The sequence below is a fragment of the Pagrus pagrus genome (genome assembly GCF_965226575.1).
Source record: "Pagrus pagrus genome assembly, chromosome: 18".
Taxonomy (NCBI): Eukaryota; Metazoa; Chordata; class Actinopteri; order Spariformes; family Sparidae; genus Pagrus; species Pagrus pagrus.
The window spans coordinates 26,403,049-26,419,244 of record NC_140202.1 but is presented as its reverse complement, the minus strand read 5'-3'; the positions used below and the strand labels follow the sequence as shown (position 1 = coordinate 26,419,244).

The window sequence follows — 16,196 nt, the reverse complement described above, 5'->3', positions numbered from 1 at the left end:
GAATCTGGGTTTGAGTCAGTGGACAGAAAACACACACACAAGATCATTTCCTTTTTGTTCAAGAGCATTTTAAGTCAGAGTACTGAGCCTTTACCCACTATGTTTATTTTTTATTGTTTAACCATCAGTCAGTGCTTTTCTTTGCCAGTTTTTTTTATCTAAATGCTGTTTTAGAGCTTTTTCTACCCAACAAGAATGGAAAACACCTCATTATGAACACAAATGTGGCCAAATAAAAGCTAGTAAATATAAATATCTACAAAAATATCAGTGTCAGCCTTCCACACTCTCCTTTTTACTGCTGAAAGAAAATCCAGACAGGATCAGAAGAGCAGATTTCCGTTGTTTCATTCCGTTACTTTCTTTCTATTTCTTCTTTTCTTTTCTTGTATTTACGTTCCCTTTTTCTCATCATCTTATTCTTCATTTCTACCTGTGTGTTTGTGGTTTTCGGTGGGTGGGGCGGTGTTTTTTTTCGCTGTGGCATGACCAGCATGACCGAGATGGCTTGTGCCACTAGCCCCTCCTCTGCCTTTGCGGCCGCTGCGTTCGGTGCCTCGTCCAGTTCGGTGCGGCTGAGGTATCAAACCGTCGGCCCGTTGTACGTTTGCCAGGCGGGCTGGGCCACGCTGCCCCACTCCTACTACGCTCTGGACTACTGCACGCCCAAGTAAGACGGCAGGGCCTCCAAACCACCCCTGTCTGTCTCCTCTCATGTCTCAGCCCCTGTTTGGCCCCTTCGCTAACCCACACATCCAGCCAGCTTCACACTCTGTAACCCCACAACTAAACCATGGACACCATTTCCTGCAGACAACAGTAAGGAGAGTGTGCGGCCAACTTGTTTTTGTTGTCAGCGTCTGAAATCTGCGCTCATCAGGAACGAGCAGGGAAAGGAAAAGACTTGAGTCGAATTAATGAGGGATGGTGGAGCGGAGAACACGCATAGTTCAAAATGTAGGATTGCTTGTGTTGTGTACAAATCTTACAGAAAGTCAATCAAGTAATCAATTAATGTTAAGTTATTAAAAAAGCAGCCTGACTAGCCTGATTCCAGCCGCTTAGATGAGAATATTTTCTAGTTTCTTTCCTCCTCTGACAGTTAACTGAATATCTTTGGGTTGTGGACAAACGAGACATTAGAGGACGTCGTCTTGGAAACACTGATCGACATTTTACTCCATTTTAATTCAATAATTTAAATAAATTAACATTCAAATAACCGTTAGTTGCAGCCCAGCAGAAGAAAAGTCTTCACTGGCTTCTCAACAAACCACTTGACTCGTGTATGACACGTTTTTTTACCCCATAAACTAAAAACCAACTTACTTGGGACGTAGCTCCTGCAGAGGGTAATGCTCCTGCTTCATCAAAACATGTTAAATCAGCCTTTCATCAGTGAAATGTTTCAAAAGCTAAAGCTGTCTGAATCTAATCTCAGTGGAAAATGTACGTGGAGTAAATCTTTTGGTAATAATCGGTCTCGAGTCGTTGCTTACCACTGACTTCAAATTTAAATGCAGTTATTGTGAATAATGTGCAGGACGTGATGATGTGGTCGCAGCAGAAGCGCAGAGGAAACTAAAAACAACATAAGCTGTTTAAGTTATCAGGTTTTCACCATCATGGGTGGTTTTCTATCACTGTATCAGACTCCTGCTCATCCAGCAGATACAGACTTTACCTGCTCCTGTAACCTGGTGGGAGTTGATTTCAGACAACTGATAAAAGTGGAGGCACAAGTCGAGAAAAATATGTATCCTCACACTGGAATCAAGCTGCCGCACGCTGACGAACGAGGCCTGAAACTCTGTGTGTGATAATATTTTTCCGTGTTTGCATCATCCCTCTGCCAGCCATGAACCGGAGGACCTCTCTGTCTCCGCTGCCGACATTTTGCAATAACAAACGCTCACAGCTCTGCTCCTGGTCCCTCCTCCATCCTCTGCTCTAAACTCTGACCCCTGATCTTCTCCGTCTGGATCCCCGCACCTGCTGGTGTCCGACACGATGGCCGAGCTCCACCCTGCTGCCCCAAGCACCCTCCGACCATCGTCTGTTTTTTGTTTTAGCTGATCAGGGACACAGCTCACTCTTCTCATTGTTCACGTTAAGAGGCTTGATGTTCAGGGTGGGAAATTAACATCAGCTGAGGGCCTGTAAATGAACTTTGGCTGGTGAATTTATGCCAAAAAAATCACCCACACTGACTCTTTGATTTGATGTCTTGGTCCTGTTACATCAGCTATAGCTTGTTAGCAGAGCAGAGTCTTTTTTCCAGTGGCCAAGAAACTATTTTAGCGACTCAGAAAACTATTTCCTTCTGTGTGAAAGAGCTCGGGAGGGTCCACAGTCGACCCTCTGGGGTCTTTAACTTTACAGCGACCCAGGAGCCATCAGAGCCGAGTTTTCAACGCAAACCACAACAGAACTAAATTAAATCTAGCTTCAAAGAATAAACGTAGCTGAAGAATTGAATTTAAACCGGTCTTAAAAGCTCATTCTTCTATTTTTATAGTTTGGTGCGGCACAATTTAATCTGGTTAAAGAAAATAGCTGTTGGTGCGACCCAGCTTTAATCTTACTGTGACGATGCGGTTATACACGAGAGCGGGAATAAAAGACATACACCACTTCGGAGACAGATTTTACTTTGTGGCATCCAATTAAATATCATATATATAAAATAGACGAGCAACAAAAAGACCTGATTTATTCCAGATTCTTGTGGCATAAGATGTAAGCTAGTTAGCTTTGTTTGCTAAGATAGGAAATTAGTTTTAACCTAAACACAAATGTAACGGATCAGAGGGATCTTGATTTTGTTCATTTTCATTTTTAGATTTAATTTCCTACCCTGTTGACATCTTAACATGCAAGACTCATTCAGTAAAGATCCATGGCCGCTTTAGAAATCCATGTAGGAATAACGAGCACTGACATTTTAAAGATGAGGAGGGAAATGTGACGAAGTTTTAAAGAGTTTTTCCATCGCAGTCGTTTGACCCGGACCCTTGAATCATGCAAAAATTGGCGGCATCCATAACACACGTACTGAACACAATTTTAAATAAAAGACAAATATTAGCTGCCAGGGTTCTGGTTCAGTCTGCAGTGGAAAAACTTTAAACCTTTTGTGTTTTTGGAGTTGAAAGTTAATTGGCTCTGTTTCCTCTCTTCCTCCTTCCTCCACCTCAGCAGCGTCGCCGTGTCGCCCGGCACCCAGAGGAACCCGGTGGCGTCGATCCACAGCATCGCCAACGCCACCACACCCGACCGGCTGCGCTTCCCGCGAGGCACCGCCAGCCGCAGCACCTTCCACGGCGGCCAGCTGAGGGACCGCCGCACGGCCACGTACAACGGGCCGCCGGCCTCGCCCACCCTCTCCCACGATGCCACCCCTCTCTCTCAGACCCGCAGCCGTGGAACCAGCAACCTTTTCTCCAAACTGACCTCCAAACTCACCCGCAGGTAGGAGAGGAGACACCTCACGTCAAGCTTAACACCGAGGGGCTGGAGTTTAGCTCTCTTTCTGCTCAGTCCGTTTTAAATTCACTCTGAAATAATCATTTATGTGAGACCGAATTAGAAAGCGGAGAGACTCCAGCCCGGCTCTGTACAGTTTAATCTCCTGTGACTCTGTCTGTTCGAATTAGAAGCCAATCAACACAGTGCCTTGTAGAGTTAGGATGATAAATTACATGCTGGGGGGAAACACTTCACTGTCCTGTACGATGTGATTTATTCTTAAGCCTAAATTGTTTATCCGTCGCTGCCTGGATGCCTGCCACGGAGCGCTGAAACACTCTGAACGAGCCACGATTTGACCTCCTTTTAATGAAATTTGCGATATTGTTTATGGTCCAAGAAACTTCCAAGAGCCACAACACAGCAGATACTTTCAGTCCTGTCATTCATTAAAGATGTCTGCTGATCATTTTCTGGCAGAAGAGCGATGAAGAGATCTTTTCATGCAGCGGCTGAACTTTAAATATTAGTAGATGAAATTCACGTGGTTCCTGTCGGCACAAGCAAAACCAGAGGACTCCAGTTGAAACAATCCGCTGTTTTGATAATCAGTGAAGTTATTTTATCAAGCAAAAATCAAACAAAGCAGCTTCTCAGATGTGAGTCGGAAGCTTTTCTTCAACATCTGAAGACTAAACTTTGGGCGGTGGTGGAAAAGTACTCGAGCGCTTTACCTCGACTTAAAGAGTTTCACATTCAGATTAATAAACATTAAATCAAGAAATAAATGATAATGATGTATTATTGTAGGATGAGATAAAACTTTATTGATCCAGACGCACATCGACGTGGACGTGACCTGAGACACGATGACTTGAATGACTTCTGTGTTCATTTTGTTTTTAGTCTTTATTTGTCTGGTGTGTGAGTTATAGTTTAAACAAGTTATTTTCTTTTTATTTGATCACATTTATTTCACTGAATATCAAAATTATAATACAGATTTCATTCATTGTCGTACTTTTTGAACACCCGTCCGTCCCCATTCTTGTGAACACATCGAGGTAATTGCATTTTTGGCCGTAACTCAAGAATTCATACGATGATTACAATAAAATTTAACACAAATGTCTAATGATATTTGATGTCCAAAAGGTCAGAGGTTAAATGCAGTGTGACATCATAATGAGGATAATTAGGGAGGAAAAAGTGACTTGACTTGGGACTTAACTCGCTTTAACTGAGGACTCGACTCGACTTGTCTTGACATGGATTGCAGAAGAAAACATGTCTGCCCGAGTATTTCTAGAGTGTGGGTTATTTTCACCGAGTACTTCTCCCACCACTTGCTTCAGGACTTTGCGACGGGCATTTTTCTTATTTTCTTTAATCAAGAAAATAATCCGCAGACCCCGAACATGATCGTTAGTCGCAGTCCTGATTTATTAAGACACGTCTTGTCTGCATGAAAAGGCTCTGGACGTGGCAGCCAGGCCAGCGACGGGAATCCCTCCTGCAATGACTGACCTAAAATGAGGAATTGAAATCATTTGATAATCAATGAGCAAATTAATCTTCCCCTCCACTGTTGATGATTCCAATCACCCCATTTTTGTTCACTCATTCAGACTCCTCTCTCCCTTCCTTCCTCCCTCTATCCCTCCCCTTCTTCCTCCTCCTCCTCTTCCTCCTCCTCTCACTCCTCCTTCACCATTTTCACTGTTTCTTTGTCTGATTCTGTTGTAGAAACATGTCATTCAGGTTTACCAAAAGGTAGGACTCCTGTACTGCCTTTTCGCTCTGTGCCAAAAATAACGAAAAACAATCTCGCTGAAAAACTTCCTCTGAGACTCTACAGACGCGTGGGGCTGCTGGCACTGAACTAACACCGCTTAGCAGAACAAAAAGACTCTCCGGGTACATTCACACGCACACAGTTCATAATCAGATTAATGTGATCGGATTAGATAACATCTTCTAATTGGTCAATGGGGCTTTTTTTTTTTTATTGTTAAAGGAAGTGTGTGACACTCTGGGAAATACGCTTTTCACTTTCTTGAGAGTTACGTGAGAAGATTGATTCTCATGTCCGTACGGTAAATATGAGGCTGGAGCTAGCTTAGCATAAAGACTGGAAGCGAGGGGAAACAGCTAGCCAGGGGTTGTCAGGTGCGTTACAGCAACTTGATAACTGATAACTGTATTTTCTTTAATGAGGGGTGGGGTGAACTTGTTCACTGTCTTACCTGGACAAGAGCCGCGATTTTAATGGTACAAGAACCTCAAAAATATCACGGTATTACTCAGTTAGTATCTACTTGGTAATACCTCGGCTGCCTGCTACATAAGTAACATACAGAAGATGTAATGAGAGCTGCAACGATCAGCTGATTGAAAGACAATTAATCGCCAACTATTTTAATAAACAAGTTGTTTTCAGTTATTTTTAAGCCAAAAATGTCCAACATTGTCTGGTTTCTGCCTCTTAAACATGAAGATTTGCGGCTTTTCTTCATCATTTCCGACAGTAAATGAAGAGTCATTTTCTTAATTCATTGATAATGAAAATAATCCTTAGTTGCAGCCGTTAGTGTGACATGCAGGTGGAGGATTTGGAGCTGTATGGCTAGCTGTTTCCCCTTGTTTCCAGTCGTTATGCTAAGCTAAGCTAACTAGCTGCTGGCTGAGTGTTATGAATCGTCTCACCAGGATTAAGCGTACTTCCCAAAGTGTCAAACTCTTCCTCCTTAGAGGGATTTAAGGCAACAAGATCAAGTGAAAGTTCGCAAAAAATGAATATATAATCCAGATTAAAGCTTCTGTCTCTGAAGATTTATTGACGTAGACCTGATTATGAATCCAAAGGATCATTTGATCGGCTGGAGTTCTGCATTAATCCGGTTCGAACTGGTGTTTCTGTGTGTGTAAACGTACCCGGTGCGGCTGTGGTTGGTCTGAGTGGATAACGGCTGATTGGGAGAGCAGAACCAGAACTCCTTGAACAATCAGTCGATTTAACCAACAGCAACAACAAAGCAGCTTGCCACTAATCAATTGCCAATGCCTGCATGGGGTCGCTTCTTCCAGCTGCCATTGATTGTGGTTTGTTTTTCTCACCACAATGATTGTTGTTAACGACTGAACTCTTTCTCTCTCTCTGCTGTTGAAACTGCACATTTAAGATGGTGCCTTAAACGTTATCCTGCTGCATTTATTCACCACAGAAACAGGATTTTTTTTTTTTTAACTCTCTCTGGCCCAGATGTGATTTCTCGTGGCTGTCAGAACAGAAGAAATCACCATGAATGAGATTTCTTCCTGTTGTCAGACAGACGAGGAAATGTTCGGGCCTCAAAGAGCTAAATAAATAAGTGTTTTTCTTTTTGTAAAGCAGACATTTTGTATAGATTGTTGTGTGTGGAGGGCTTGGGTTGATCTAAGTTAAAGTAAATATCTTCCTGAAGGCCTGTCGGTCGATTCTTTTGTCCCTTTTTTTTTTTTTGCAACTTTCTGTTTTTTGTGTTTGGGATCGGTTGGTGTTCAGGATTTCTGGGCTTTCGGTTTCTAACTTTCAGAGCTGTGTGAGGCTGTCCGGCCTTCAGCAGGGTGGTGTCAGACTCAGAGGTTGTTTTCCTTGAACGCATTGATCGGTTATGATCAGCTGTAGATTCAAAACAACATCCAGATGTAAAAGAGGAATAAAACTGTGAATTAAAAGTATAAAACATGAACAATAATCAACTTTTCACACGTTTTTAACAAAGACAGTTCATTTTAACTCATGAATAGATAAAAACTATTTTAATTTCAAGGTACATAAAAGATGGATTCACATTTTTTCAAGTCTGTCTTAATACGACATTTAAATCATTTTATGTACAAGAGATCCCTTCTTAAAGCAGATACACTGATATTGATAGAGACAAAATCCATCCTGTTATTTTTAAAACAGTTTCCAGTTCATTATTAGGTGCTATTTTTCCTTATATTGTTGTATTTGGTGTATATTATTCTATTTTATAAACCTATTTACTTCTAGATTTGTCTCAGCTTTGATTTTTGACAGTAATTTTCTAAATTAATCGTTAAAATAGCAGGATAAACGCCTGTTATGTGTTTAGTGGCTTGTTTCATCTGACAATCGGCCCAAAATCAGAAGAAATTCAGCTCATTTTGCTCACAAAAATGATAAAGAAATGTTTTATCGCTCAGTGTGTTACACAAAAATATATATATATTATTTTTTGGCGATCGTGTGGTCGATTTATGGGCAAGAAAAATGAATTTTCCCTTCTCGATTACACAGAACAGGAACTGTATTTTGTCTTCTATCACTTACTGACATTTCTTTAAGAACGAACCACCTGAAAGCGACATTTTCATTTTCAAGGTGTTATAAACAGATGGACTTGAAAGAATGTGAACGTATCCTTTAACAAAATGTCCGACTGATTAAAATAATTCTTTAAAATCAAATATATAACTCTTTTAACCCTTTCAAGAGATCCAGAACAGACATTTCTCCTCTTTCAAACATGAATCACATTCAATATTTCTGGCTGTCTGAGGGAATCGGGTCAGTTTCAGCTCCTCGCTCCCTTTTTATTGGAGGGTCGGTGTTTGTAGAGGAGGCTGTGAAACTGACCTGACATCAGCCCAGGACGCCAGAATAAAACCCCGCAGGTCTGATTGATTCCTAAACTAGATCTTTTGAAGTGATTAGTTAGTTGTGGTCAAACTGAACCCGCCGCCGTTATGATGGCGGCTTCTCTGAGCAGTGGAGGAGCTTTGTGGCCCTCGCAGGGAGCCGTCTCAAGGCTCTGCGGTGCCCTCTGGTGGCTGATTGGTGGACAGTCCTGTTGCCTCTGGCGTCTTCATCATCCAGAGAGTCGAGTCGGTGAACTCTGGTGTCATCTGTCATCATCCTCACTATGATCACCTCACTTTGCTTTTTTGTGTTTGTCCTCATTTCTGTAGAGACAAAATGGAGTAAAAGGTGATCGGATGAGTCAGAAACACACCTGAGAAGATCAATAAATAAGACTGTTAGTTGAATAATTAGAAATTAAGAGTAAAAATGTGTTTTATTTAACCCTCAATCTGTTTATTTTGTTACTTAACTGCCTGTTTTAGTCATTCAGTTGCTTGTTTTATTTTTCAGCTCCTTTTATTTGCAGTTTTTCAGACCCCAAGATGACGTAACGGTCCAAAAACCCAAAGATAAATTATTTTATAGTGTAATAAAAAGATAAAAATTAAACATCTCAAAACACTTTTGAGAAGCTGAAATCTGAAAAATGACTCATTATAATTGTTGCTAATTTAGTTTTCTGTTGATTAACTAATAGATTTGACGAAATCAGGTGCAACATCACCTTTTATTACTTCTCAGTATCATTACTTACCTTTTCTGTTTTAGTTTATTATTTATGTTTGATTAATTTATCTTATTTTCTATTTGATACTGAAATGTCAGCATTTACTCCTTTTTAGACACTTTTATTATTAGACTATTATTTTGGATTTTAATCTTATGTTGCTGTAATTTTGGTTTGATTTTTTAAGTTGTATCTTATCAATACCGGCTACACGTCAGCGCGTTCACATTGTTATTGAGCACGTTAGCATGCTGATGTTAGCATTGAGCTCAACCCAACCGATTGGAGGTTAAAATAAAATATGAAATCTTTACGTTTTTCTCTGATTTTAATTATTTAACTCACAGTATTTAGTGATGTGTTCAGTTATATTTCTGACTCGTCTGATGATCTTCTGCCACGTCGTGTCACTTTCAATCCTTCGTACATTTCACATGCCAGAAGTCCTCATCGTCACCTCTCGGGACTTAACCAACAAGTTTTTTATCATCTTCCTCCTCCTCAGGACGTTTTTAGGTTCAGTCACCTCCCTCTTCCTCCTCCTCCACTCCTCCACAGTTTGTGTGTTTTTTGTCTTCCTAACCTTCCTGTGTCCTTTAACCTTTGACCTCTTGCTGCTCTTCCTCTCTGCTCAGGGTCAGTATTGACCCGGCCAAACGGCAGACGGCCAAAACAGGGCCTGCCATCCCTTCTACCCAGGGAGGAAAGACCCTTAGTAAGTCTTCTGCCCTCCAGTCTCTATCAGCCTGTCCTTCCTTCCTTCCTTCCTTCCTTGCTTCCTTCCTTCCTTCCTTCCTTCTCATCATCCTTCCATGTTTTTACTCTTCTTTTTTGGCCTGTCCTCATGTCATACATTTTATAATATTCTTTCCCTCTCTCTTTCTTTCTTGTCATGTGTCCATTGAGAAAAAAGTCGCCGTTTTTTCAGATTCCCGTTTTTTCTTTCAGATTCTCGAGCAGAAGATATAGAGAGTTGTAGGAAGATGAAGATCTAGAGTAAGGGGCTGTTTCAAATCCCTCAATCTCTCTCTTCTCAGACCAAAGTCTTGAGTGTCAGTTATGTGGAGGACCTCACCCTCCTCCCCTCTTGCCCTCACCCCTCTCACCCTCCTACCCTCACCCTCCCCCCTCCCTCGGTCTTGTGATCTTCACAGCCTCTCTGACCGACCCAGGACCTGCTGTCAGTCCTGTCTGTTCACTTGTCCTCTTGTTGTCGAGTCTCTTGAGCTGTCGGGGAGTTTCGGGAGTCACTTCCTCCTCCACCCGTCCTGTTTTTCTGTTCTCCAGGCTGCAGTGCATGCTGGGAACCCGTCCTGTCAGAGGAGCAGGGAGCTTACTGCTTATTTGCTTTTCAATCTAATCTTCTGTTAGAGTCAGACATTTTTCTTTTGTTTGTAGTCGTTCAGGGAGACTGGTTTCCTGTCCTCATGAGTCACTGTGAAGAGCAGATGAACACAGACGCACATTAACACCTCCTCTGTAAAGAAACACAGCTGCTCTCTGTTAGTTTGTCGTCTCGAGGAAAATTATTATTTTCTTGCAATCTGGCAAAAATTGGGCGATCGTGGACAAAAATCCTCTCAGTTCTGTTGATTTAAGTCGTCAGGAAATCCAGTTTATGAGGAAAAACCAAACAGAAGTCTGTGTTTCTGTCTCGTTAAGCAAATTAAATATCGGAAGAGTCAAAAAACTTGATCGCACTGATGCATAAATCATGTAAATATTTAATATCGCCACAAAATAGTCTCTCTCGCCAGCTATTGTCAAACATTTGCTGGTGAAATGTGATGATGTACTGTTTATCTTCGTCATTTATGCCGGTCAATGTAGAGTCATTTGGTTTTGGACTGTCGGTCGGAGAAAAGTAGCGATTTAAAGACGTTGTGATTAATATCTTAACATTTTTTTTTACATTTAATTGACAAAACAATTCATAGATCAAGAAAAAATTCAGCAGATTAATCGATTATGAAAGTAATCGCTCCTTGCGGCCCTAGATGTGACGTGCAGATATGGGAAGCGAGCTGCTTCCCCTGTTTCCAGTCTTTATGCTAAGCTAAGCTATCTTTATAAACATCATGCATTTTAAGAACGTAAAAAATTAAAGCGTCCGTTAAAATAGGTTTTTAATTGTCTTAAATGTTTTAGAGCTGAGAAATGAACCCTGTGAAGATTAGAAATGTCTTTCTTCTTCCAGAGCTTCACTTATTTAATCATGAAATCAGATCAACTCAGGCTTTAGTTTCTAGTTTTAACAGCAAATATTGCTTAATTTGCTTAAATCTAAAGTTAAATGGCCGTCATCAGCTTCTCCTCCGTCGCGTGACTTATTGGTCGATGACTGTGGGAACAACTCTGACTGTAAAGTTTCCTCGCTGACTTCTGGCTGACGAGCCTGTCGAGTGTTCGCACATCGACACAGTTCCTCCGCAGCTCAGCTTTATCTGACTGAAAAACAAGAATAGACTTCTGCTGAGTTGTTGAATCTGTCGCCGCTTCAGTCGCAGGAACAAATCGTTGTCGGGGAACATTTTTATTTTTAGAGCCGGAGTTTCACCCAGCTTCATGTTTCCCATCTGCTTCAACCCAGAAAAGTTTTCTGTGTTCATGTGGCCCAGTTTTGTTTGTGGGAGTAGTTTTGTGTTTAAAGAACTGAAAATAACTTTATTTAATGAAGTCCTTCAGATCAAGATCCAGACTCGGAAATACAAGAAACCCAATCACCCCAATTATTGCTTGTCGCAGTATAAATCACAGAAAACCAAAACATAAAGAAAATTAGATGTTAAATTACGGTTTTCTTTTGCATATTTTAGGTTTATTTTTCTATCAGTGGAAGACGAAAATGATCTGGAAATATAGTACAAGTCCTACAGCGCCTCGCTTCTTCTGGAGCTTTTAACCACATCTCATGGTCTTCCTTCACATTAAACAAACTCTACCCACCCAGGAAATCACCTGAAAGTACAAACTCCTCCAAAGTTATGCAACATTTTACATGTTTATGAAAACATTTGCTTACTTATAACTTTGATTTTATCCACATTCCCCTGCCCTGCGTTAAAACCACCAAATAAAGGAAGATAAAGATGCAGTCTGAGAACTTTTTGAAGGAAAGAAGCAGAAGTTAAATATCGTAGGTGAGAAACAATAAAATTGCAATAAAAACAGTAAATGTGAAACCAAAAACGTAGTTGAAGACTCCTGTCGTGCTTCTGCACCATCACCTCCCGTCCCACCTGAATCCGACCTGCAGGCTGTAGTTGATGTTGTGGTTCTGCTGTTTTTGGGTCGACACTCTCACACTAGTTCATGAGCTGCATCTCCGTCCTGCTGTGTGTTCAAAACATCTCTTTCTTTGTCTCCATCTATGAACGCTTGGTTTCAGTTTGGGATCACAGTCTGAACATTCATCACTTGTTTTGTTTTTGATTTTCTTCTCATGATTCTTTCACCGGAAGTCAAATCTTCCATCTTTGTGTTTTTTCGGTGGTGGTTTCTCGTCGATGTCGCTTCTCCTTCTTATCACACATATTCTCTTTTTTTTAAATTTTTTTTTTACTGGAAATGATCTGAGATTATTTTATTCTGTCGTGCACAATCCACATCTTTTTTTTTTTTTCTTCTTTTTTCCTCCTCCCTGTCTGATCTTCTCATGCGCCTCAGAGTCTCAACCGAGTTTGAGAGAAACGGGAGACTTGAGGGCTCAAGGTGAGGTTACTTAATGTGTCGGTCCCCCTCTTTTATTAAAGTAGGCTTCAGGTTGTCCTCGTCTGCAGTCTCCAGGTGCTCCACCCGCTTGCTTAGGACCCCCTCTCTGCTTTGTTTCTCATGGGATGTCTGGATGTGTTTGGTGTGTTGTATTTGAGCCTTGCCCTTTGAGTGTTGCGCCTTGTTTTTTTGTTTTTTAAGTTTATGTTTGCATGGCACTGTGCTCGTGTGCTGCTCTGTTAGCATGGCATATTTGTATTCTCGTCAAGCTGGAAAATGCTCCTAATGCCCCCAAAAACCTGCAGCATGGATGTCTAACCCCAGTTTACATTATATTCACTGTCACAGAGATCGTACGGAAGATATTTACGGACTTTCAAAAAAAACTGTTCTGAAGGTTTTCCCAAAAAATACTCAACGACTCAATAAAAATATAATTTCTCTTATTACATTATATATATAAATTTAGCATATTCTGAGTTCTTCCCTATTTATATTTGTTTTTAAGTCCACATTTCTATCATATTTTTAATGTATTTTTTAATCATCTGCATTAGGGCACACAATATTCACAATAACCATCATATTAAAAAATGAAATATTGATGTTGTGTCAGTAATAAACACACATATGATGATATTGTGTGAATAATCCAGTGAAGACATTCAGCTTTGTGTGTCTTTTGTTTGTTTTTTTTACTGTTTTGAGGGTAATTTACTGACCAAACACTTAAAGATAAAGAAGATCTTTTCAAATTTCTATAGATGTCACGATAATCATGTAGTGACAATCTCATATTGTGAAGCCTTACACTGGATATATATTAATGTTCTATATTTATTATTTTTTGGCGATGTAAACACCTATTTTCCATGGCAACAAAGCTGAAATTGAACTGAAATTAACTGAACTTGATTAATTTTACATTAACTTGGACAACCTCGGATTTATCTTTTTTTTAACTTGTCATTTGCTCACATGAGAGTTCAGTATTTACCGGCTCACTTACACAGAAAACGCACAATTTATCTTTTAATTGATGTATAGTAACATCAATGTAAACAGATTTACTCGGTAGTTAATCATTTAATGCCAATTTGTACCAAACTTACAGTGATTAATGACATTTCCTACAACCTGAAAAGAAACCAGAAGAAACGGGTCAAAAGTCGTCATCCAGATAATTAAGAGTTTTTTTTTAAGGAATCTGGAAAAACCTTCAGAAAATCATCAGGTGTCCTGGTTTTATTCAAACTAATGCCGAGCTTTGTGACTTGAATGTAATGATGATACATGAGACGTACAAACTGGGGCTGAAACAAACGCCGGCTACAAGCTGAATATTGTTTAAAGGAGTAGTTCGACATTTTGGGAATTTTGCTTATTCGCTTTCTTGCTCAGTCAGAAGAGAAGCCTCTGTCGTGTTATTTTTCCATCCAGATCATTTTGGTGTGAGTTGCCAAATTTTAAAGATGTCTGCCTTCTCTCGTATATACTGGAACAAGATGGCGCTCGACTTGCGGTGCCAAAAAAAAAAATACATTTAATAAAGTCAGAAATCATGACTCAGTCAGTCAAGACAATCCACAGACCTACTGATGCATGTTTCCTACTGCGCGGTGATACAGAGAGAAAATAGTTCCTGCAGGAAACTGCTCATAACGACTTCTGCGGATTATCCTGAGTAACTGGGTCATGATGTGTGCTGAGCGCCATCTTGTTCCCTTCTGTAACAAAGAAGGCGGACATCTTTAAAACTCTGCATCTCACAGCAAAACAGTCGAGGTGGATTAATGGCGCGACGGCAAAGAGGAAGAACGTGTATTTTAGCCTTTAAGTAAGGCTTTGATTTCAGGATTTAGTCTTTCGACATTGCTACCAGGCTAGCTGTTTCCCTCTGTTTCCAGTCTTTATGCTAAGCTAAACTAAGCTAACTGGCTGCTGGCTCCAGCTTCATATTTTGATCTTCTGCAATTAAAAAAAAAAGCGAATAAAACCCCAAAAAGTCGAATTATTCCTTTAAATTGTTGACTGTCGCTGGTCGGTTTGTCTGTTCCACCAGCCGCTTTGACTGACTTCATGTACCAAAGAATGAAAAAAGTACATTTCTTTCCGTGAAACAGTCAAAGTGGGATCTTTTTTCATCCACCTTGTGATTTAAACTAAAACTCCTCTCTGTGTTTGTTTCCCTCCCGACAGTCGCCATGTACCTGGGGATCAAAAAGGGGAAAATAAAGACAGTAAACCCCGCTCCCTCAGATTCACTTGGAGTATGAGGACCACCAGCTCCATGGAGCCTTGTGATATCATGCGGGAGATTCGCAAGGTGCTCGATGCCAACAACTGCGACTACGAACAGCAAGAGAGTTTCCTGCTTCTTTGCGTCCACGGGGACGGGCGAGCCGAGAACCTGGTCCAGTGGGAGATGGAGGTTTGCAAGCTGCCCCGTCTCTCCCTCAACGGCGTCAGGTTCAAACGGATATCCGGATCATCCATCGCTTTCAAAAACATTGCTTCCAAAGTTGCCAACGAGTTAAAGCTATGAACAAAAGGGTTTAAAAGTATACATATATATATCTAGAAGTATTTAAGCTGTACAATCATCCAAGTAGCAGTTTCCAAATGTCTCCTTTTTTTAAACAAAATACAGAGTATGTATTGAATATTATAATGTATAGATTAAGGCTTTTGGCAATAATCACTGAATTACCTACTAATATCTCAGTCTATTCTGGCCACACGGGGTCGACATTAACGAGTTGAATATGATTTGTCATGCTGTGAATGTGGACAAAAAAAAAAAAACATTTCTAGTCTTATTTATTTCTTTTTTTTTCTCCTGGAAAAAGAAAAAAATTACGTAGCGTTTTGTTTTCAGTGTAAATAATGTATCTTACTTTCAAGACGGCTTCACTGCAATACTCAGTTTTTGTTTTCTTTTGTTTTGTTTTTTTTTGTTTTATTTTTCTTTTTGTATTTCGTTAAAAAGAGTAGAGATGATGGGGAGTCCGTGTAAATGCCCACATGGTTTGAAGGGTCACTCATGTCTCAATTAAAAGTGTCTGTCAACTTGAAACGTCCCGTCTCACGCTGATCATTTGTAACCGGACACAGTCGAGATGAAAATATAAAAAAAACAAAAAAAAAGAAGTTTGCTTCCATTTTCATGTTTCTGTGTGGAGATTCATTCCAGTGTTTCTTTGTATTTGTTCAGTCAGATGTCTTAGGAAAGGACTGAAACAACATATGAGGCATTTTAAAAAGATTTTAAAACATTTTTAATATACGTTGGTGGCCTCAAATAATTCAGTGTGTTTTATTTGTATTATTTATTTGAACTCTGGGTTGCTTTAGAATTAAAATATGCAGCAGACGAAGCTCTTTAACAGCTTTCATTTGACTTATTTAACTAATTTTTGCCCAAAATGTCACTCAGGCCGCTCTGGTCCTCACTCCTTTTTACATTGACCCAGTTCAGCCCAGTTGTAACCTGAATACATCAACGCCAAAGTGAGTCCATTAATGAATTGAGTTATTGAAGCAGTTTCAGAGCCCAGTGTTTCTACTGCACTCAGATATTTGGTCAACTTATTTCTGGAATTTACTTTTTTAAATCAGCTGGTTAAAACTAAGTCAGAT

The 16,196-nt window shown here is 40.2% G+C and overlaps 1 protein-coding gene across 21 annotated transcripts in view; it reads left to right on the top strand.

Moving 5' to 3' along the window:
- The window catches only part of mark3a (MAP/microtubule affinity-regulating kinase 3a), a 49,932-nt gene extending 34,299 nt beyond the window's left edge, over positions 1-15,633 (top strand). For 3 of the 21 annotated variants that reach the window (XM_084381249.1, XM_084381234.1, XM_084381248.1), the window contains exons 15-18: positions 3,199-3,471; positions 5,215-5,241; positions 12,513-12,557; positions 14,757-15,633. In XM_084381249.1, the coding sequence (XP_084237375.1) occupies positions 3,199-3,471; positions 5,215-5,241; positions 12,513-12,557; positions 14,757-15,102 (691 nt within the window). In that variant the 3' untranslated portion in view covers positions 15,103-15,633. Of the gene's footprint in view, positions 1-493; positions 1,170-3,198; positions 3,472-5,214; positions 5,242-9,481; positions 9,562-9,794; positions 9,843-12,512; positions 12,558-14,756 lie in introns of those variants that run through there. The other 18 variants (XM_084381250.1, XM_084381245.1, XM_084381236.1 and 15 more) reach the window with 12 other exon arrangements.
- Positions 15,634-16,196: the final 563 nt, after the last annotated feature.